Below are 24,796 nucleotides of genomic sequence, written 5' to 3'. Positions count from 1 at the left end.
GGGACAGGTGGCACCTTCCTCTTATAAAAAGATGTATTTTTGCCTCTGGTTGTCATTTGGGACCCAGAATGCTGGCTGTCATTTGGGGACCATGGGGGGAAAACTAGCTCACATGGTGAGAACAGTAATGTAAAGACAGAAGGTACCTAGGTTTCCAATGACATTGTCCAGTTGCTGAATTAGTCAATCCAGGAACTGCCATCTGCCTAAACTTTTAGTTATCAAGTTTCCCAAGCCTAATGATTTCAAAATTACTTAAAAAAATTATTTAAATGGAAGATAATTACTTTAAAATACTGTGATGGTTTTTTGCCATACATCAACAGGTATTAGCCTTCTAGAATAATTCAGACACATCATTTGAAGAAATCAGACATTTATTGAGTATATGTTCATTTAATAACACCACAGAGTGAAAAAGATGATATGAACTCCCCCCAAGAGAACAAAGCAACTTGACATTATTCTCACATTATATCTGAATCTATAATCTTGCACTCACCTTCTCTTTAATAAATGTCAAGACACACAAACTACTTGGAGGAGGATATTCAATTTATCCTAAAATCATAATATTTTAAGGTAAAAAGTGGTTTAAGAGTAGTAATCGCTATGTATCACAGTATAGCAAAATGCCGTCTTGCAGCTTTAGAATCATTACTACCCAAAATATTAACACATTTATGCAAATACTTGTGAAAAATGGAAACACCTTCCAGTTTCTGATTTCAGGAACAGGTGCAAACCACCATCTCCTTCACAGATCTTCTGTTACAACATCCATCAAAAGCCACTGGCCCAGCCCTCAGAAACTGACAGTGAATGTGGTGCACGTGTGTTCTGTTGACTTTGAAATGGATGACACAGTCCACAGCAAAGCTGCAAGACCTGAATTATTTTTGCATAACACCCCAATATTCCCTGAAGAAATTTTATACACAGATTGAAAACAGCTATTTTCCATCATAGTCAAAGTCCACTTATATCTTAAATGGAAGGTACACTGTTGGCTTCTCTTTAGTTTTTACAAGGACTTACTATGCTGTTATATATTTGAATATGCTTACAAATTCAGAAGGTATATGTAAACTACACATCATCAGAGGCTTCACATCAGTTCAGTTTGTATTAAAAAGTCTGACTAGACCTTCCAAATAGCATTCACAGCATTAGAAGTGAGAGAGATTTTCCTTCTTCTCTCCATATCTTTCCAAAGGCTTTCTTTTGTTTGATAACTGGAGTTATAGAAAATTCTTAAAAAGTAATCCCATTAGATATTTGGAATTATTGGTAGAAATGAGGTGACAATAGATATTTTCCATTTAGAAGTAAGTCTGACATTGATTTGTAATCAGTTTTAAATTGCCTAGTTCAACATGTTATTCCATGTTCTTCTCATAATTCTGTAATTGCTAGATATCTAAATTAACATCATATTCATTTTTAGTTAAAAAAAATTCTTGCACCACATTTTACACCTGCTTTAAGTTCATATAACTTAGTTTTAAAAATCTAGTTTCATGTTCAGTGAATCAAGAAACAACAAACATCAGGACAGTTAAGCCAGGCTTTAATAGGCAAAAAAGGGTTGCTTTGGCAATGTATAAAAGGATAACTGTTACAGTACTAATCATTATTTAATCTACTTTTATTAAAGATTAAAATGCAATAAGGCAATTGTTTTAAGACACTTGAAGTTACATTTAATAAACTGACAACTGTTCCTACACTGGCACACTGTGCGCCTACCTTTCCTGACACAGTGTGCCCCTACTTTCCTTCTCTGTTTACAAAATCAAAAAGTAAAAGAAAAAAATTAGTGGTCTTGCTAAATCGCTACAGATTAACACTAAGATGTTTACTCCTTACAATATAAACTTCTAAAAAAGAAGACACTGACTACCCTCTTTTAAGGTTTTCCCATTTAATGTACTCCCGTTGTCTCCTGTTCTCTTGAATCCCTTCCTAACACTCCACCTGGAAGTATACCTATTGAGGAATCAATGGATGTGATGTGTGGTTTAAACTGCCACTCAAGGCAGGGCAGTGGTTCCCAAACCTGGCCTCCTATCAGTATCATCTGAGAAAACCAGATAGATTCCTGGGCCCCCTTCAGATCTAATAAGGTTATGCCCTCCACTCTAACCTCCTGTATGATCTATGTGGTCAGTCCTGCATAATCCATTATCTGGGAGGACTAAAGGATGTCAAAAAAGAAGATATTTGTCATCCTGTTTCCACAGGTCTTAGGTCACAAACTGGGATCCAATATATAAAAAGAAGAAAAAAAACTACAATGTAGAATCATAGCACTAAATGATCAGTGAGCAGAGTAACTGGGGAAAGACTCTACTATCAACAAACCAAACAAACAAATTCAACAGAGGTAGCCTGGCTGCCCCTTCCATGAACGCCTGACCCCACAGGGCCATGAACTGAAACAGAGGAAGGCAAGCTGACGGCAGTACAGGCTAGGGGGCTGCCGCTTCAGAAGTGACTGTCCCCACACCACTTCCCTCCCTCTTGCCTTCCCTATTCCCCACTCTTAGCCACTCTTCTCTTTCTCTGCCTTTGGCCATTCTCACTCTTATTCCCTTCTACTTCCTCACTTTTCTCACTTCCTCTCTTTCCCTTCTTCCTCTAATCATTCATTTACATCATTCTTTTCTTTGCTTTCTCTTCCTTAAAAATTCTTCCTTACACAAGCTAAGCAAATTCACACTGGAGATACAATGCACGTCAGCAAACATTCAGTCTAAAACAGAATGATCTGTACAGGAGGCAACAGGGCAGCCCAGAACTTCAGCAGCAAGGCTGGAGGGGCATGAGGCAAGCCACGCAGCTAACCCATTCTCTCTTCTGGGTCTCACAGCTCCATGACTGCCGAGTCTTGTGAGGCGGGAAAGGCACGCTGATTGTTCGCAAACTTAGGGTACAGAGAAGGTGAATGATATGCCCTGGCCCCTAACCAAGAGGAGAATGTAGATCCAGTTCAGTTTGGTTTTCTTTCCTTTATACCAATAACATTTGACTTGAGGCAAAATCAGAGAGCAGTGAAGCAGTAAAACTGTTTCAGGCTCTGAAGTATCCAGAGATAACCAGGTTACTGTATATACATTATGAACTACTCTTCCCAGGGGGAAAAAACAAAATATGTATTTTCTTAAAATGTAAATCACAATATATATTTTCTAAAGGTTTTTTCCTCTAATATGGCAACTTCATATAAATGAAGGTTGACTACATTATAAAGTCATTTCACTTTGGTAACACTGTAGCCCAGAGATAATTCTGAGGTCAAAATTTTTCTAAGACATAGACTCAAAGAATATATAATTCAAATACACTGCATAGATATACTGTCTTAAGGAAAGAAATATAAAACATTCTCTAAGCTGCTCTTGAATTTAACCTCACTAATGCTGAGAAACTGTATTTCTTGAAACTTCTCAAGGAAAAAGTTTATCTAAAGATAAATTCAGAAAATTCATTTTAATATTGTTAAGGACTTTCTGTGATATCCTAAATTTTAGGTAAAAACAGTCCCTCAGTGGAGAGTTTTCACCATAACCCAATTTATGGTAAAATGCTAAAATTAGGTCAGGACTGAATAAACCAAGTGAAGAACCTTCCAACTGACCCCACAATGGAGAGTGTGTGATGGTATAAATAAGGCACAACATGTGTGAGACCACAGCACACAGTCCAGTTAAACTATGACACACTCTACCCAGTCTCAATCATACTAGAGCCCATGGGGCTAAGAGTCTGTTCACTGAGAAAATTAAACCTAAGAAACCTCCTAATAATATAAATTCATATTTTGTAAATAACCCCAAGTACTTCCACTAACATTTCAGAATCACATTTATAATCCACCAACTGTGCTGAGAACTGTGGTCCTAACTTCAACCTTCAAGTTGGCAGAATGATTTCCAGTGGTTCCCAAACTAAATGACACCGAAATCATCTGAGGTGCTTGTTAAAAATAGAATTATAAGGTGACTTATTTTTGCACTCTTATCATAAGGGAAATGTGCCTTTGATATTAACTGAAGCCAAAGGGGGTACAATGTCATTGCAGTTAGCAAAGTGTTTATACAGGTGAAATAACATGATGACTGGCATTTTCTTTAAGATACATCAGCAAAGGAAAAAGGGACAGATAACACAAATGTGGTAAAACACTGACGTGTTCAATCTGGACAAGGAGTCCCACACTGTACTGTTCTCTCCACTTCTGTGTAATGTGCAGATCCATCTGGATATGGCATACCAGGGTCATCTAAGGTGAAGCCCAGGCCATTCTCATCAAGGTCCCCACAAGAGCCTAATATGCCAGGCAGCCAAGGGGCTCCTCCGGGGCTATTAAAAATGATCCTATCTGCTCCAAACTTTGAAATTCTAGGGATCCTATTTTTTATTTAGCCAATTCAGTCTGAACAATCAACAAGTTCATGAGTGCTCATGTTCACTGTGGCATTCCCTAAATGCTTCTGTCCCATGAGAGCCGGGCTGGTTGTCAAATTCGGATTCGTCTTTCTTACACCTTCCTTTCTCAATCTGTCCCTGACTGAACTGCGCCAGAGGCCAGATCTTCTCTCACATCCCCACAGAGGGCACTGTGTCTTCATAAAGCCAGTCACCACTATTTTAGGTACTTCATAAACGACCAGAGAGTGGCAGTTTTCCTTCATGATTTTCTCTTCTCTATTTAAGTATTAAAATATCAAAAGGAGAAAAAGAAGTTAACCTCATAGTACTTGGTAAAGAGACATGTGCCCCAGCACAGTACATGCCAAGTACTCAGAATCAATAGTTATATCAGTTAAAGGTCAAAAACACTAAGAAAAGTAATATTTTTCTTACTGTTAAGATAAAAAACATAGCTGTCTCAAGTGACATTCAAAAAAAAGGAGGACATGCACATTAACCAAATCAAAACTGTTTTTTCTACAGTTAGATGTGACAATCTTAAGCCAAATCATCCATGAAAGTTTTCTAATGTACTTAAGGTTGTATACGTATATTTGCTTCTTCAAAGATATTTTGCAAAGCCACTTTGAGGTAGAAGGGAAGAGGTTTCAATGGACCGCTTTTTCCTGCTCCACTGTAACCGTAATTGATCACTGCTCACAGAAGACATAGCTTCCGTATTTTGGTCCACCACATTTTCCACCATCACGTAAGTATGCTTGTTAGGTTCTCACTTTATTATCTGCCTATTTATTGCTTCCAGAATGCCCAGTAAAGCTGAAATTTTTCATTTAAAGTGATAGAAAAATTTTCCTAAAATACTTGCTTAATCATCTTAGATTTGACTTTTGGCAAGACAGTTAAGCACATAGAAATGAAAACACTACATTTCACAAATACACACACAAAAAAATCCAAACTTTCACTGTTTTTCTTATAGAGCTCAGTCGTAAATGTGCAGCTTACATATAAACTAAAAACACTTTTAAACATGATTGTCACAAAAATATTTTAAACAGAGATGAAATGTATGAAGGCACGCACAGATTGTCGATAGTGACATCAGTTACATCACATTTCTTTAGAAACAGAACCTTTCCTGTTTCTGTAAACAACTTTTTTTTTCTCACACATTTAAAGTGAGGTTAGTGCTGACATAAGATTATTGCTATACTCACAGTTTGAGTGTTTCCACTGTGTATGAGGTACATTTTCTCCATCCATACATCCCTACTACTCTTACCTACTTGAGAGTTAAGAGTCAACCCAAGTCTGTAGGCTATATCCATTCAATAAGATTTTTGTCAATACTGGAATGATACCAGATAACATTATAAAACATCAGAGATCAAAAATATCTTCTTGTTGAGGTCCAAGACTTCAACTTGTTCTTCATTACATGAAAATACAGCTCATTTAACTTCTTCAGGAAAAAAATTATACTGAAGATGAGTAATTTCTTCCTGAAAACTTCATCTAAGACTATTCCTTCACAATAGTCTCTGATATTTTGTTGTTTTAATTCATTTGATTTAGCAGTCACCACGAATCACCTTTCTTTTGGCGGTCTGTCGTAACGGTCTTGTATGCTTTTTGTCAGCTGTTTGATAAATATTTTGTAAATTTTTCCACAGTATGTATGCACTGTCTTTTGTAGTTCCAGTTCTAATGGCTTTAATAAGGAATGGATACTGTCATCTTCAAAAGAACACTAGAGATAAAAAGACAAAGATATACATAAAAATTTAACTCTATTCCCAATAACTTCTTCAATCAACTTTGTATCAACAGTCTCCACTTTAAAGTCTCATAGAAAGCACGTGCCCAACAAATAATTTCAATGAATTAAATAGAAGACATCTCACAGGAGGAGGGAGGAGGCGGGGAACCCTGTGTCAAGGCAAGGACATGGTCAAGAGCAGAAAAGACCCAGAGATTCTCACAACTGTGAGAAGACAAGCAACCGGTCTGAAAGGGGCTGAGAAAGACTAATAAAAGCCAAAAAATCACTCCGGTAACACTGGTGAAGCTGGACTGGAAAGGAGTGAGATAAAGAGAGCACAGTTCAGGGCTTCCCAAAGACCCCTAGCTGCACAAGGATAAATGTGTGAGAACTGCTAACCACCACGCACTCTTGAGCGAAATTCACAGGGGCACGTGAGAAACTATTAAAACAGAAGATGCACCTGCTGAATGTTGTTTGGCCACTAACTCCAAAATGTACTTTCAGAATCCTTTTTCACTACAAAATGTATTCATATCTCAAGAAATATATTTTGGAAAACAATGCAGTAGTAGTAGTAAGTGGGAAAAAAGCTGAGATCTTAGTATTTTCGGCCATGTACCTTTTTGTTATTTGCAACCACAATTAGAAAGACTGATGAGGCTTGAAAATATCTTACAGGAAATTTTGAAGTCAGTAAAAAATGGAAGACTCTAAAGGAAATTCAGAACCTGAAATCTAGGAGGACTGCAAATGACCTGAGGTTTACTACTCTGCCACAGAGGGAGAGGAAATGGAAGCACCACTTGAATCACAATTAGTGAGTCTGTAGGAAGCTGCAGCCTCTCTACGGAGAACAGGCTGAACTTCAATGCTCATTCAGAACACTGTTGTGATAGGGCTGCACAGAGATCCTACACCCTGGTGCCTCTATGCAAGAAAACTAGGATCATTATGCATGAAACCTTCCCTCTTGGGTAATTTTTTCAAACCTAATCCCATATACCGAAGATAAATATCTTCAGGTATTTTTAAAAATAATAATAAAAAAAAAGGCAGAGGGGAGAAGAGGCTTAACTAGGAAGAAATTTAATGAAAATAATAACAGCCAGCACTCTGGAATCTGGGAGAAACTGCTGAAAGCTGGACTGGTTAAAAAGAAAGCACTTCCTACACACCAGGCATCAGGCTAACAGCTTTATATGTAGTAATGCATTTAAGCCTCACACTGACTTTATGAAACATGACAATTTACAATGAAGCAACTAAGGTAGGGAGAGAGAATTTTTCCACTTACAAAGCTCTAAGTGGCTAAGCCAGGATTCCACCTGCAAAGAGCTTTACAACCACACAGCACTGTTTACGCAAAAAAGCAAATGAAATTGTGCCAAGTGAGTTTCAAAAACTCTGCTGAAAAGATGAAGCTCAGTTAACAGTGGGCAACTGTTGTGTGTTGTATATAGATATGTCTACATTCCTCTGGGGTTAAAAGGAGCAGCCATGCTGAAGAAGGTAACCTTCCTCAAGGTGTAACACCTGTATGAAGTGACACTGTATGGTAACATTTCACTGTGTACAAAAACATCCTAGACAACTGTGGCTGAGAAGCGAGTAATAGGGAAGTAATAGGGAATTTGGGAAGACCAAACTGGTCTTTTTCCTACTCTACAATGACTAAAAATGAAAATGTTACAAAGGTGTTTTAAAAGTTAATTCCTGAGAATACTTGAGATTCAGTTCATTTCCTTGTGATTTTAAATCCCAGTGTTTGTGGTTAAAATTTTTTTTCTTCACTGGGGAGGTCTTTTGATGAATATTTTCCTGAAATAAAAACAGTGCCCCATGGATTACAGCTCTTTTAGTCCACCATATACCACAAGAAGTTTGACCTTTAAAGAAGGTGCTGCTACTGCTGCTGCTGCTGAGTCACTTCAGTCGTGTCCGACTCTCTGCAACCCCACAGACGGCAGCCCACCAGGCTCCCCCATCCCTGGGATTCTCCAGGCAAGAACACTGGAGTGGGTTGCCATTTCCTTCTCCAATGCATGAAAGTGAAAAGTGAAAGTGAAGGCGCTCAGTCGTGTCCAACTCTTAGTGACCCCAAGCACCACAGCCTACCAGGCTCCTCCGTCCATGGGATTTTCCAGGCAAGAGTGCTGGAGTTGGCTGCCATCGCCTTCTCCAAAAGAAGAAGGTGAGAAACCCCCAAATGCCCACCTGTACATACACAGCCAGCAGTCATGCCCTCCGCCAGGCAGACTCCACAAACACCCAGGGCTGTGCACCCACATTGCATCCAGAGGCTCACCTGCCCAGAGGCTACAGTGCCCTCACCTGACTGCAAGCCTCCTCCTCCCCTACTGTGTGCTACCCAGACTTGTCCACACCTTTCCTGGCTGCCTGGTACTCGTCCTTCCAGCTCAGTCCAATGTCAGCTCCTCCGAGAAACTCTCCTCACACAGATAATCACTCCCTCTTCACTGGCACTGTGCCCAGCACACAAACTTTTAGGAAGGTCATGTTTTATATATAAGAATGTCAGCTGAAAGCAGAGAGTAAACAGTGATGCTATGATGCCCACAATGAGATACTTCAAGGCATTTTCAAAAAACAGAACATGTTTTAAAAATACAGGTACAATGGCAGGCAGTTCAAGCCTTCAGATGCCAAGTGCCAGCTACATATAAGAAAATTGTGCAGGAGAGGATGTCAAGTCCCCTGCATCTCTGCAAATCTACTGCATCTCATGCAGATACAAGAAGGGTGTGAGGTAAATCAAAGTTAACAGAGAAACACCACAAAATCCAATAATTCAAATGAAATACAGGAAGCAAAAAATACTTAACAGAGCAATAAAATGTTTTATTCCCACTGTGAATCTGCACTTTTTAATCTTAGTATTTGTATTCACTCAACAACTAATATTTAACAATTATGTATGGACTGTAAAACCTGATTTGCTGGCAGACATAGCCATGCATTCACATTTTACAGATGGTTCACATCCTTATGGTTCATAGCATTCAATGGCTATGACTAAGCTTCTCTCTGAAACTTGCATAAATACCTCTGTCTGAACAGTAATTCTTTTAAAAATTATACTTTCCATTGAATAATAGATAAGAGAAGATAAAAACACTAACCAAGCACCAAAAAGACTGATTAACTTCATTAAGTTGAAAACTGGGTAGATACGGCTAATTAATACAAACCGAAAACAACCACTAGTCATTAATTACTTCAGTGTTTGAAACAGTTTTTAAAATAAGATTTATTTCTTAAAAATCAAGTGTAATTAATCAGCTTAAAACAAATACTCAGCTTTTTTTTTAAGTATATACTTATAAGAGATCAAAGAAAAGATCAAATAAAACTAGTAAGATTTAATTCCTTAATAATGGATTTTTTTAAAATGCTCGGGGGCAACAAAGAAATCACATTTTTATAGGAGTGCATTTCTTTTCTACCCTGCAAAGTCTCAGAACTCCAAAAGTACCTCTTGTTATTTTTATCACCTCTTGACAAGCCATAATAAAGCATTATTAAAATATAATATTGATTCTGAAGGCATACAAGGTCAGCTACATGAAAATGAACATCAACACTAAATTTTATAATTCTTCAGTGAGTGTAGCTGTATCATGATAAACTGATTATTCAGAAACCCTATCTCTCAGGCTTATAGGATTAAGAAACTTAGAAAAACACTAAAACTGTAGCTTACAATGCTATCAGCACTTTCCCTACCACCAAGTGTGAGCAACACTCATTTCCAGGAGAAAACTTCAGCTCCCTGTACTGCAGATCATCACCTTACACAGCACACATCGTCACCACGTCTGGCCCAGTCCAGCCACTGCCTACTTCCACCCATCACCCCAGTTAAACAGCTCAACTCCTGACCTCCTCATGGCTTTTTCACCACCCACATGACTGAGTGACTTCACTTTCACTTTTCACTTTGACTCATTGGAGAAGGAAATGGCAACCCACTCCAGTGTTCTTGCCTGGAGAATCCCAGGGACGGGGAAGCCTGGTGGGCTGCCGTCTATGGGGTCGCACAGAGTCGGACACAACTGAAGCGATGCAGCAGCAGCAAGACCTTTTCTCAGGCAGTATTGGTTCTGCCTGCTCACCTGGCAAACTCTTAACTCATTCTTCAGGGTTCACTTCAAATGCCTCCTCATCAATGAAGCCTTCCCTGGCCCTTTGGGGCACAGCTGTTGCACTCTTCCACATCCTAAAACAGTCTGTGTCTCAGGAGATTAGAGTTCAGTATCTTTATTCTCATTCCTATTAATGAGACTGTACTAGCAAATACTGAGATCAGTCATTAGAAAATGCTTAGAGTCTCGCCAATAGGGGCATCAGCTCTTTTGATCCCCACACTTAGACCACACCAGCACTCCTGTTACTGGTATTTGTCTTCACAGCCATATATGATTAGACACAGTCCAGCAGCACAGTGAACATACCCGCTGAGAGATGAATGGTCACATATAACCTCTCCCCAGGTATCGGTGAATTAGCTGCATTGATAGTGCCTGATATACAGCTCATTAAGCAAAATCATAAATCCAACCCTTATTTGGTTTTGCCCCAAGTCTTGGTCCCCAACATACTCAGAGACCTGATTCATGCATCAGTCTACAGGCACGTGAAGTACAATCATCTCTCCCTGTCAATCCACCTCAGCTACATAAAAGTGGACTGTTAAGACCAAGGGGAAAAAGAGACAGAAACAGGTGTCTGGGGTGACAGGGCCAGAATAATTTTTTCCAAACTCAATATGAAGTTTAGTATTTAAAAAAGAAAACCTCATTTACAAAGGCAACAAAGAAAACAGAATAGACTTAAGATATGTTCAAAATCCACAGTATGAAGAGATCTATTCAACATTCCTGAAAGATACAAATCAAAGACAACCCTTGTTCCTAAAATGTCTCAACACCATCAAAACGTCAGCAGTCACTAAGTCAACATGTGAAGATGACACACTCCCAACAAAAAAACAACTTTTTGTTAAATGTGTTGGTATCTGTGTAAAAATAAAAATACACTGAGTAGGAAGACACTAAAAGGACAGGATGTGAACAGGGAATAGCCCTATCAGGTATTAAAATACAGCACAAGGACTTCATAGTGAAAACAGTGTGTTAGTGCACAAATGGACAGACCAGTGGAGAAGAGAAAATCCAGAAATCACAAATGGAACTTTCAGTTCAGTTCAGTCGCTCAGTCGTGTCCGACTCTTTGCCACCCCATGAGCAGCATGCCAGGCGTCCCTGTCCATCAGCAACTCCCAGAGTTTACCCAAACTCACGTCCATCGAGTCAGTGATGCCAACCAGCCATCTCATCCTCTGTCGTCCCCTTCTCCTCCTGCCCTCAATCCCTCCCAGCATCAGGGTCTTTTCCAGAGAGTCAACACTTCGCATGAGGTGGCCAAACTACTGGAGTTTTAGCTTCAGCATCAGTCCTTCCAATGAACACCCAGGACTGATCTCCTTTAGGATAGACTGGTTTGATATCCTTGCAGTCCAAGGGACTCTCAAGAGTCTTCTCCAATACCACAGTTCAAAAGAATCAATTCTTTGGCGCTCAGCTTTCTTCACAGTCCAACTCTCACATCCATACATGACCACTGGAAAAATCATAGCCTTGACTAGATGGACCTTTGCTGGCAAAGTAATATCTGTGCTTTTTAATACGCTGTCTAGGTTGGTCATAACTTTCCTTCCAAGGAGTAAGCATCTTTTAATTTCATGACTGCACTCACCATCTGCAGTGATTTTGGAGACCAAAAAAATAAAGTCTGACACTGTTTCCACTGTTACCCCATCTATTTGACATGAAATCATGGGACCAGATGCCATGATCTTAGTTTTCTGAATGTTGAGCTTTAAAGCCAACTTTCTCACTCTCCTCTTTCACTTTGACCAAGAGGCTTTTTAGTTCCTCTTCACTTTCTGCCCGTAAGGGTGGTGTCATCCGCATATCTGAGGTTATTGATATTTCTCCCAGCAATCTTGATTCCAGCTTGTGCTTCTTCCAGCCCAGCGTTCCTCATGATGTACTCTGCATATAAGTTAAATAGGCAGGGTGACAATATACAGCCTTGACGGACTCCTTTTCCTATTTGGAACCAGTCTGTTGTTACATGTCCAGTTCTGAACTTTAGTACATGATAAAGTCAGTATCTCAAATCTTCAGGTTATAGATAACCTTTCAAATAAACATAATTGGGACAAGACGGCCACTTGGAAAAAGATCAAATCAGATCTATCCCTTACTCAAGAGTAAATTCCAAACCGAGCAGAAGACTAAACGTAGTAAGTGAAACAGTATACAGGTAAACCTTTCTGTAAACTGAGTATAGGTAGGGAAAGACTTTCTAACTATGACTTTTTTTTAAAGTTTTAAATTCGATTACACAAAAATTTTTAAAGAAACAACTCTGAACGACAAAAAATGCCATAAACAAAGTCAAACTGGGAGGAAATATTTACATCAGATATAACAGAAAAAGAACTAATATCTTTAATACACAAAGAACTTGCAGCAACTGCTGGGGAGGTGGGAAGTAAAGTATGAAAGTCTCACATGGTGATGATTGTACAACTCTGTAAATATGCTAAAAACCACCGAATAATTTACACTATGAGTGAAAAGGATGGCATATAAAATGTTAAAAATAAAGTCATTTTAAAAAATCAATAGAAGACTAAGAGATCTGAAAGAAAATTCACTCCAAAAAGATGTAAAAACAGCTGTTAGATATATAAAAAGATGTTCATCTCACTCACAAGAGAAAGTGAAATTTAAACTAAGATTCCATTTCTCACTTATGGAGCATGGCAAAAAATTTTCAAGGCTGACAATACACTCCTGTGCATAACAGGCTTCCTCATGAACTGTTGGCAGGAATGCAAATAATCCCTATGTAGGGGAAACAGGCAGTAACTTCAAATAAAATTATCTCATGTCCAGGAATTTATCCTAATTAATACATTGCTTTTTACTTCCTTCCTCCCTCCCTCCGTTATTTCTTTCCTTCTTTTCTATCTCTCTCTTATTCTCTCTTTGCCTCTCTCTCTTTATTGGCCCACCTTGCAGTTTGCAGAATCTTACTGCTGCCAAACAAGAGATCTGACCAGAGCCCTGGCAGGAAAAGCATGGAGTACTAACCACTGGTCCACCAGGGAATTCTGCTGCATTCTTATTCAAAATGTTGGAGAATACCAAAATGTTCAAACATAAGAGATTAGTTGAATAAACTCTAGTACATGCACCAAGTGGAGTATCATACAATTGTGTTAAAAAAGGTATGAGGAAGATATTTATAAATGTCCAAACTTACAGAATATTGTAAAACAAAAGCAAAGAACAAATAAAGATGAAGAATACCTTTCATGTAAGAAAAGGGGACTTACAAAACATACGTGTACCTACTCATCTGTATAGGAAGGACAAACCAGAAAATGAAATTGGTGACTGGGGCTGGGACTTGGGGTAGAAGGATGCGGAAGGAACAATTTCTGAGTAAGCCCTAATACAGCTTTGACTTTTTGAAGTACATTAATATTCCTCACATCAACCTGAACTTAGGACTTCCCTGGTGGTCCAGTGGTTAAGACTCTGCCTGCCAACGCAGGACACGGGTTCAATTCCTGGTCCTGGAAGATTTCACATGCCATGGGGCAACGAAGCCCAAGAGCCACAACTACGGAGGCCCCTGCTCTAGAGTCTGTGATCTGCAACAAGAGAAGCCACTCTAAGGGGAAGCCTACGCACTGAAACTAGAGAGCAGCCCCCACTCACTGCAGCCAGAGTAAGCCCTCGTGCAGCAACAAAGACCCAGCACAGCCAAAAAAGTAATTAAGCTCTTAAAAATTAAAGTTAAATCAACAAACATGAGGAAAAAAACTTGTAACTGAAAGCATATGGAAATATATGAATCCAACAGTATGTCAAATGAATAAATAAAGACATTGACACGAGGAGAAAAAAACTAACGCAAATCACGTCTGAACACAGTACAGAACGTACACCCTCATCTGGGGGTGGGGAGGCGGGAGAAGGACTGTAAACAAACTGAACGCTTACATCCGGCTAGTTTTTCAAGGAGAGGAGTGGGGAAGAGTAGTACAGATGGAGCGTTTCTGAAATTATTTTAAATGTATTATAGCATTAAGCAACAGAGGAAAAGTTTTAGTTTGGAGCCGGGATTCTAACTGAAGAAAACAGAAACCAAGTAGAAGAGGAATGGAAGGAGCCTGGGAGAATGAAACTGGGTGCACTGGTGTGAGCACAGGACTGTGTGTGTGTGTGTTTGCATTTTTGTATTTCCCAGCTCTGCTGCTGAAAGGGCCTGGAAGGGAAGACACCTTTGCAGCAATAAGCATCAGAGTTCCTTAGAGAGACAGCTAATTTCAGGGCGAGGGCAGGGAAGGCATAATAAGATAAGCCTGGGATATTTTGCTTGTACCTCCTCTTTGAGAAGGCACTCAAAATAATGATGGGAATGTGTCACATAAGCACAAGAGATGGCCAAAAGGGGCACCCAATCGCCAAATCTGGCACAACTTCAGCATCAATATAAATAAAATTGAACACTGATTATAATTTGCTGAAAAGAATAGTATCAGTGAGCTCATACTGATAACGCACAGGTCAGTAAGTGGGCAAAAGGCGGTGCCCTTCCTTCCAGCAGGACACCAAGTGCCAGAGCTGTGAGGGGAGGGCGTGGTGGGCTTTATACTGAAGAACTGGAGCAAAGGATATGCAAACTCTCTGTAAACCAGGGAGTCTGTCCACAAAACACTTCAAAAAAAAAAGAGCTTACATTTCTCAGTGCTTCATAAATAGCTCTAAATGCTGGTTGCTTATCATCATGGTAAACACCTCTGTTCCCATGGAGAATAAAGATTCCTTCTTCTTCAGCTTCTTGGCAATTGCTTCCATATATGCAATGATCTGGTCGATAATTCCATTGGCAAGGAAAAACAAAAAGGCTTTCTATGCAAAGATAAAACAAAGAAGTAAACACACACTAATTCCACAGAATTAACGTTCTGCAAAGATTTTAAACTTAGTTTACTCTGTCTTAAACATAAAGAGTGATAACTTAATATAAGCCAAAATCAAATAAATGCATTTTTTTCAATTTTGACTAAATACTATGTTTTTCTTCTTTACAAAGAATAAAAGAAATTTTTTAAATTACCTGGATTGTGAAAAAATATGATATTCAACAGATCTTGATCACCCCATGTAATGTTCAGTTTGTATTTTTTAAGCAACGGCATCAGTATATCTCCCCATCGTAGTCGCACGGTGGTCATATCATTCTGTTGGTAAATACATTAACAAATTTCTCAGACTTCCAGGTTAAAAATGGCAGCATAATGACAGCTCCTCATTCTTCCCTTAGCCACTGTTACAGAGCAACAGATGTGCAAACTTCTTTTGTTACAAAACAGTGTGACCCTAACATAAACCTAAATGTGAGGAAGAACGAACAGCTCAACTGGACAGATAACAAAAGATATCTGAAGCTGTACAGAGCCATGATGAAACTAACAGAAGTCGGGAAGAAAAGGGAAAGAGAAAGGAGGTGGTGGTTCCAGTGATATGACTGTACCCTCATCTTAAAAAGCACAGTTTTAGTACCTATGTCTTTGTAATACAGCTGTTGAAGACTAAAGGTGTTAATATATAAATGAAAAGTACTAGAAGCAGTGGGGCTTCCCTGGTAGCTCAGACGACAAAGAATCTGCCTGCAATGCAGGAGACCAGGGTTCAATCCCTGAGTCAGGAAGATCCCTGAAGATGGGAATGTCTCCTCACTCCATTATTCTTGCCTGGAGAATTCCATGGACAGAGAAGCTTTGCAACCTATAGGCTATGGGGTCGCAAAGAGTCGGATACGCTACTGCTGCTGCTAAGTCACTTCAGTCGTGTCCGACTCTGTGTGACCCCATAGATGGCAGCCCACCAGGCTCCCCTTCCCTGGGATTCTCCAGGCAAGAACACTGGAGTGGGTTGCCATTTCCTTCCCCAAAGCATGAAAGTGAAAAGTGAAAGTGAAGTCGCTCAGTCGTGTCCGACCCTTAGCAACCCTATGGACTGCAGCCTACCAGGCTCCTCCATCCACGGGAGTTTCCAGGCAAGAGTACTGGAGTGGGTTGCCGTTTCTTCTCCGGGAGTCAGACATGACTGAGCGACTAACACACACACAGGAGCAGTACTTGGCACAGTGTTGGTTAGCTCTTATCACCATGATCACTATGATTCTTAGACTGATCTGCTAATCCTTTATAATTGGCATTTCAAAGAGACCACTTGAAACTGATAAATAAAAAATAGATACTGAATTTAATCAGATGCCTTTTCAGCCTCTATGGAATTACTCATAGCTCATTATTTTAAAACTCAAAGTCAGATACCTAAGGAAACAACAGAGTTGAAAGAGGGCTGGGGATCATTTGAATCTGGGGTGAAAAGGGGTGGAGTTAAACACTAAGTCTTTTATACAAATTTGACTCTTGGAAACTCTCCAGGTTTAAACTAAGTACTTTTCAAATTATAGTTTGCAACATGCTGATGAGTGAATTTTTCATATCCTCTGAGAGATTTAAGTACAGAAATTGAGAGTAAGATTTAGAAACTTTTATAGCAATTTAACAGAGTAATTTTATATCTATTTATTTTAACATTTTCCAAGTAATTTATATTATTTTTTACAAAACCATTGGCTCATGACAGATTGCAAACAATGTTTAAAAAAGCACTTTCCTTCTTCACTGATCCTATCTCCAGATAGTCTGAAAACAATTGTTACAAGCTATTCTGCTGTTGCTGTTACTGCTGCTACTAAGTCACTTCAGTCATGTCCCACTCTATGCAACCCCATAGACGGCAGCCCACCAGACTCCTCTGTCCCCCGGATTCTCTAGGCAAGAATACTGGAGTGGGTTGCCATTTCCTTCTCCAATGCGTGCAAGCATGCTGAGTCGCTTCAGTCGTGTCCGACTCTGTGCGACCCCATGGACAACAGTCCACCAGGCTCCTCTGTCTAAGGGATTCTCTAGGCAAAAATACTGATATATATAATAAACTCAATGGAGGTATAAGCAATCTATCCTTTGAGAAGGAAAAGTAAGAATTCCTAGGGGAAAAAACTAAATATTTAAATTAAATTTAATCTACTATAGTAACTGTATTACCTTATTTCTCAGGATGCAATAAATATAGTGACTATACACATATACACAAAATCTGGAAAATGACTGAAACAAATTTTACTTAAGGAAATAGTAAGAAAACAATTTATTTGAAAGGATAATTCTGCAATGAGTCATTGATCGTGTTAACTAAATGTTCTTAGGATCTGAAAAGGAAAATATGAGTTGATCAACAAGGACCAAGACCAGCAACACATTCAATAGATAGTACTGTTGGAATACCCCTTGTATCATGTCATGCTCAAGTCTTCACTACACTTTACTTATTTAAAAAAGAAGAAGAAAAATATACCTATTCAAAGAAACACATCTACTCAAAGAAAAAAAAATCTTTATTATGCAAAGGAAAAGTCCTACCGGAAAAATATTGGACAAGAAGAAATAACACTAGTAGTACTTGTTGAGGATATAACCTAGAATATCCAAGACTAAAAAAGCCATGAAAAATGAGTTTAATAAAGAGGCATTATATACAAAAAGAGTTTAAGCCAACAGAAATAGAAAAACAGCAAACTAGAAAAAGTCAAAGGAAATGGACATACAGCCATTCACAAAGGAGGAAACAAAAACAGCTAAAAATTGTATGAAAAGATTTTCACCCACATAGGTGGTGTCGGAGAAGGCAATGGCACCCCACTCCAGTACTCTTGCCTGGAAAATCTCATGGATGGAGGAGCCTGGTAGGCTGCAGTCCATGGGGTTGATAAGAGTCAGACACAACTGAGCGACTTCACTTTCACTTTTCCTTTCATGCATTGGAGAAGGAAATGGCAACTCACTCCAGTGTTCTTGCCTGGAGAATCCCAGGGACGGAGGAGCCTGGTGGGCTGCCGTCTATGGAGTCACACAGAGTCGGACACGACTGAAGTGACTTAGCAGTAGCAGTAGCAGGTGGTGTAGTCAGGTAAGTAAAAATTAAAATACATGAGGTGTTTTTCAGCCATCAGTTCAGTTCAGTTGCTCAGTCGTGTCCAACTCTTTGCCACCCCATGGACTACAGCACGCCAGGCTTCCCTGTCCATCACCAAATCCCAGAGTTTACCCAAACTCATGTCCATTGAGTTGGTGATGCCATCCAACCATCTTATCCTCTGTCATCCCCTTCTCCTCCTGCCCTCAATTTTTCCCAGCATCAGGGTCTTTTCAAATAAGTCAGCTCTTTGCAATAGGTGGCCAAAGTACTGGAGTTTCAGCTTCAGCATCAGTCCTTTCAATGAATATTCAGGACTGATTTCCTTTAGGATAGACTGCTTGAATCTCTTTGCAGTCCAAGGGACTCTCAAGAGTCTTCTCCAACACCACAGTTCAAAAGCATCAATTCTTCGGCACTCAGCTTTCTTTATAGTCCAGCTCTCACATCCATACATGACTACTGGAAAAACCATAGCCTTGACTAGACAGACCTTTGTTGGCAAAGTAATGTCTCTACTTTTTAATATGCTGTGTAGGTCAGTTATAACTTTCCTTCCAAGGAGTAAGCGTCTTTTAATTTCATGGCTACAGTCACCAGCTCCAGTGATTTTGGAGCTCCCCAAAATAAAGTCAGCCACAGTTCCCACTGTTTCCCCATCTATTTGACATGAAGTCATGGGACCAGATGCCATGATCTTAGTTTTCTGAATGTTGAGCTTTAAGCCAACTCTCCTCTTTCACTTTCATCAAGAGGTTCTTCAGTTCCTCTTCACTTTCTGCCATAAGGGTGGTGTCATCTGCATATCTGAGGTTATTGATATTTCTCCCGGCAATCTTGATTCCAGCTTGTGCTTCTTCCAGGCCAGCGTTTCTCATGGTGTATGCTGAATATAAGTTAAATAAGCAGGGTGACAATACACAGCCTTGACGTACTCCTTTTCCTATTTGGAACCAGTCTGTTGTTCTACGTCCAGTTCTAACTGTTGCTTCCTGACCTGCATACAGATTTCTCAAGAGGCAGTCAGGTGGTCTGGTGTTCCCATGTCTTTCTGAATTTTCCACCATTTATTGTGATCCACACAGTCAAAGGCTTTGGCATAGTCAATAAAGCAGAAGTAACCATATAACTACATATTAATACTAGTACACAGAATCAAATCATTCTTTCTCCATAATATGACACACATTAAATGTGATGGGCTATATGTACTGACATAAAAATCAACTATATATTTGCTAAGTGAAAAAAGCAAACTGAAGCTGTATTAAAGGACTGCACATTTAAATGCTAATGTCCATGTATATCTGCTTCAAAATGCCTTTTTAAAAGGGTCTGAAGAATACAGAGCAAAGTACATAATGTCATTTGGGCAAAGAATGAAACTGGGGATCAGATCAGATCAGATCAGATCAGTCACTCAGTCGTGTCCGACTCTTTGTGACCCCATGAATCACAGCACGCCAGGCCTCCCTGTCCAACACCAACTCCCAGAGTTCACTCAGACTCACGTCCATCGAGTCAGTGATGCCATCCAGCCATCTCATCCTCTGTCGTCCCCTTCTCCTCCTGCCCCCAATCCCTCCCAGCATCAGAGTCTTTTCCAATGAGTCAACTCTTCGCACGAGGTGGCCAAAGTACTTGAGTTTCAGCCTTAGCATCATTCCTTCCAAAGAACACCCAGGGCTGATCTCCTTCAGAATGGACTGGTTGGATCTCCTTGCAGTCCAAGGGACTCTCAAGAGTCTTCTCCAACACCACAGTTCAAAAGCATCAATTCTTCAGCGCTCAGCCTTCTTCACAGTCCAACTCTCACATCCATACATGACCACTGGAAAAACCATAGCCTTGACTAGATGGACCTTTGTTGGCAAAGTAATGTCTCTGCTTTTGAATATGCTATCTAGGTTGGTCATAACTTTCCTTCCAAGGAGTTAAGCGTCTTTTAATTTCATGGCTGCAGTCACCATCTGTAGTGATTTTGGAGCCCAGAAAAATAAAGTCTGACACTGTTTCCCCATCTATTTCCCATGAAGTGATGGGACCGGATGCCATGATCTTCGTTTTCTGAATGTTGAGCTTTAAGCCAACTCTTTCACTCTCCTCTTTCACTTTCATCAAGAGGCTTTTTAGTTCCTCTTCACTTTCTGCCATAAGGGTGGTGTCATCTGCATATCTGAGGTTATTGATATTTCTCCCGGCAATCTTGATTCCAGCTTGTGTTTCTTCCAGTCCAGCGTTTCTCATGATGTACTCTGCATAGAGGTTAAATAGGCAGGGTGACAATATACAGCCTTGACGTACTCCTTTTCCTATTTGGAACCAGTCTGTTGTTCCATGTCCAGTTCTAATTGTTGCTTCCTGACCTGCATACAAATTTCTCAAGAGGCAGGTCAGGTGGTCTGGTATTCCCATCTCTTTCAGAATTTTCCACAGTTTATTGTGATGCACACAGTCAAAGGCTTTGGCATAGTCAATAAAGCAGAAATAGATGTTTTTCTGGAACTCTCTTGCTTTTTCCATGATCCAGCGGATGTTGGCAATTTGATCTCTGGTTCCTCTGCCTTTTCTAAAACCAGCTTGAACATCAGGAAGTTCACGGTTCACGTATTACTGAAGCCTGGCTTGAAGAACTTTGAGCATTACTTTACTAGCCTGTGAGATGAGTGCAATTGTGCGGTAGTTTGAGCATTCTTTGTCATTGCCTTTCTGGGGATAGTGTATGTAAAGCAGAAAAGTTTCTTTTTAACTCAATGAATTGCCTGAATTTTTACAAGCATGATTTTGTAACTTTTTAAAAAAGATGCAGCTCTAATATTCATTTCAGCAACTCTACCAAAAATGCACATGTATCATATTAAGATAAATTAGTTTCATTTTTAGAATTATGTAAGCTTTTGAAAACAAACTCATTATTACCATCAGTCTATGTTATATGTAAAAATAAAACTGACAGATGACTATTCATATCATGCTCTGACAATGCTAGAAACTGAGAACTCATGAATTCTCAAAGATTGGTTACTCTACTGTTTTCTGAAAAGTTAGACTATATATGTAACACAATAAAAGCCTTCCATCATACACATATTTCAAATATGTAAAAACAATCATCACAACTACCTCACAGTAAGTATTCTATTTTTTAATTCTTTTCAATAATTCATCAATGGCAAAAAAAAAAAAAAAATAGTTCAATAACAGCCTGGTTTCTAAAATTTCTGTCTGTCTTCTGCCAGTAATTATCCATTGAGTTGCTACTTTATGCCAGACTCCATGCTAAATATTCTGAAAGCAAAGCTGTATAAAAGACATACCCTTCCTTCAGTACACGGAGAAAACAGGCAAAAATTAAACTTTACAAAATAATAAACGGCAGGACACAAACAAGGTACAGCAAACATACAAGAAAAGAATTCTCAAGATGCCTTATGTATAATCTTTGGTTTTTATCTAATAAATAGGAAAAGGTCAAGAAATGTCCTACTAGGGATTCAACGCTGCAGAAACAATCATAACACAAAATACAAAGCAGTATCTTAGCCAGGGTTATATCAGTGTCTGTCAGCATTATGAGAAACAAAACAAAAAGCTAAATTTTTACTATTTTCAATTTTAAAATATATAATTATAATACATAAGGCTGGGACTGAATAATTATGAATGGTAGGGGCTGGGTGACAACAAAGCAAATAGGAATTTAAAACATGGTCATTGTCCTATGGGTTGTCTTACAGCTTTTCATGTGATAATAACTATGGGATAACATTTGTGGACGTGTATGAAACAGTTTGAAAAGTTATTACAAGTAATTCAGTTATATCACTAGAGCTCTAAAATTTAACATCTGTGCCAGAAATTATGAGTCAGTAGGAAAAAAAACAAAGCCATGTCTGCTAAAGATATTTTTGGAAATCAAGAAAAATAAAGAGATATAAAATGGAACCAAAAAAAATCAATAAATTTTGTCGAAACATATCAGCAATCGTAAATAAAACATTTTAAAAACAGAGCAAATCTTTGTTCCCACTGGGCAAGAACAGAGTTGTCTGAAACACAGGGATAGTACGTATGAAGTAAATTGCACCTACTAAATTCATATACAATCATACACCTCATATGTTCTTCATTAAGTCAGTAGTACACAGACAGAAACAAATGTTTGAAAGCTTAGAAATTATTTCAACTCCCATATCTACATCTCTAGCTGGATTATAACATACCACAGACAAAAAGAAAAGGGGAGAAACCATTATACATACTTAAGAATGACATTCAAATAAGTAAAAGGCAAATAAAAAATAATTATAGATTTGAACTACATAGCTGTAATTTGAAATGTTCTTAAAAATCAAATAATGGTGTTACACTAAATTATCTCTAAGGTTCTTTGCAACACAACACTTCTCATAATTCTAAGAATTTCAAATGAAGAGTTCCTAAGGAATTACATTATTCCTTAGCACACAATCTTACAGCACCATCTTCTGGTATAGTATTACCGAGCATAGTCTAACCATCAGAAAAGGAAGAAAACTCATGGTATGACACCTGCTTTATTTAGTAAAATGTTATGGTAGATACATTTTTAAAACTCAAAATATATTATCAAATTGGGTAACTGAAGTTGACTGATAAGCAAGAACACAGGTTACACTGGCTTCATTAAAGCATCATTTGTGGAAGACAAACTGAAAAGACAGCAAGATTTCAGAAAGGTACAGAAGATGGGAAAGCTAAACAAACAAACCCTATGTAGGCTAGATATACAGAAGACAAGAGTGATGGATGTTAAACTGCCTTAGGATTGAAATGTCCAGATGTGGGTGGTGACGGCCACAAGCAGTACAGCGAAGTACAGGAAGGATACGAAGGGACGATAGATTTAAATCAGACACAAAGACAGGAATAAAAATAACGGTGTAAACTCTGGTCCACCACAGCCAACGGAAAAATCCTAAATATATACATGTGCAAATATATATGTATAGATATTCATATTATAAAAGATAATATCCCTTAATGCTTAATTCAGTATTAACCAGATGTAAAGGGTTAAACAGTGAGTATGAGTGTTTCAGAAATCACTGCTTTTAGCTAACACTGAAGTGCTTACTATGTGTCATGCCCTATACTAAGCACTTTGAGTGGGTCTCTTTTAAAAAGACAACCTACTTAAGTCATTTATTATCTCTATTTTTCAGCTGAGGGAACTGACATTTGAAAATTAACTAGCTGGCCAGTAGTTGTGGTGAACAGGCGACAAAGTTAAACATAAGGCCAAACCACTTGACTCCAATGGCCCCAGACTACAATGACTTAAGGACTCATCAGCATGAGACTGATAAACAGTACAATGCGTTCAGAACGCACAGAGAATTGAAATAGCCGGACTTTCCCAAAATTTGAGACAAGAAACATGGTAGGAATTTTTTAAAAAGTCACTATAACTTCCAATAGCACCAAAATAGCCAACATTTCCTATGTGTTAAGCCTCGTTCTAACTAATTTATTCCTCACAAAAACCCCATGACATACATACCGTTATCTATCATACCATTTCACAGATGAGGAAATCAAAGCCTGGAGATGTTCAAAACTTACCCAAGATCTCAGTGTTTGAACCAAGCTAACATGACAGTCTTAAGCTCTTAACTACAATCTGTGCTCCTCCAGGACATATCACACTTTAGAGTCAAGTATTATGAGGCTGCACAACTACAAAATGACAACTCTTGTCTGGAATACCAATCTAGGAATGTTCACACTTGCTGCTTGATACTTGACTGTAATGCCATCTGCTTTGACCTACTGTAATGCTCTAATAAACAGAATACTAAGAACACACTTGCTTCAATTATTCTAGGTAAGTAGAAAAATTCTGAATAGGTCAATCTAGCTTTTAATAAAACAAAACTAAATTGGAAACCAAACAATCTGGAGGGAAAAGAGCAGAATGCTAACCTGAATCAGTCACTTACCTTGAAATACTTCCTTCTCATTCTGGTCATGTTCATCAGCATAACTCCCGAGTTCACTCCAGTTTTCCCATAGTATGGATGTCTGGCAAAGCGATTATACCAGCCTATTCGAGGCTCTTCATGTTCTGGTGCCATTGCAGCAATTTGTGTGGAATTAAACTTCTTTAGCAAAGCCCAAATATCGTCAACGGGCCGTAAAAAAAGGATATCAGTGTCAACATACAATAGTGAGTCAACTTCTTTCAGGATTAACTATGGGGAGAGATATTTGAATCAGTAACTCTATTTCATTATAAAACACCAAGAGGCTTTCATTATTTTTTTAAAAACTACTTAAGAGATAAACTACTTGACATTAATTTTTTAAATTAATTTTTCCCAAGTCTGCCATTTTTACAATAGCATATATAGATATTCTGCTAATCTTTTTATTAACTTTTAAAGAAGAAAAGCTATGAAAA

At 38.7% G+C, this 24,796-nt stretch overlaps 1 protein-coding gene across 2 annotated transcripts in view; it reads right to left on the bottom strand.

Moving 5' to 3' along the window:
- Window positions 1-359: 359 nt before the first annotated feature.
- Window positions 360-24,796, bottom strand: part of GXYLT1 (glucoside xylosyltransferase 1) — a 51,759-nt gene continuing 27,322 nt past the window's right edge. For both annotated transcript variants that reach the window (XM_019960782.2, XM_019960783.2), the window contains 4 exons: window positions 24,336-24,587; window positions 15,425-15,548; window positions 15,044-15,216; window positions 360-6,187 (listed from right to left, as the gene is read on the bottom strand). In XM_019960782.2, the coding sequence (XP_019816341.1) occupies window positions 6,026-6,187; window positions 15,044-15,216; window positions 15,425-15,548; window positions 24,336-24,587 (711 nt within the window). In that variant the 3' untranslated portion in view covers window positions 360-6,025. The remainder of the gene's footprint in view (window positions 6,188-15,043; window positions 15,217-15,424; window positions 15,549-24,335; window positions 24,588-24,796) is intronic.

The sequence above is a fragment of the Bos indicus genome, chromosome 5 (assembly GCF_029378745.1).
Source record: "Bos indicus isolate NIAB-ARS_2022 breed Sahiwal x Tharparkar chromosome 5, NIAB-ARS_B.indTharparkar_mat_pri_1.0, whole genome shotgun sequence".
Taxonomy (NCBI): Eukaryota; Metazoa; Chordata; class Mammalia; order Artiodactyla; family Bovidae; genus Bos; species Bos indicus.
Note: the sequence above shows the minus strand (reverse complement) of the source record. Positions and strands in the feature narration are given on the sequence as shown.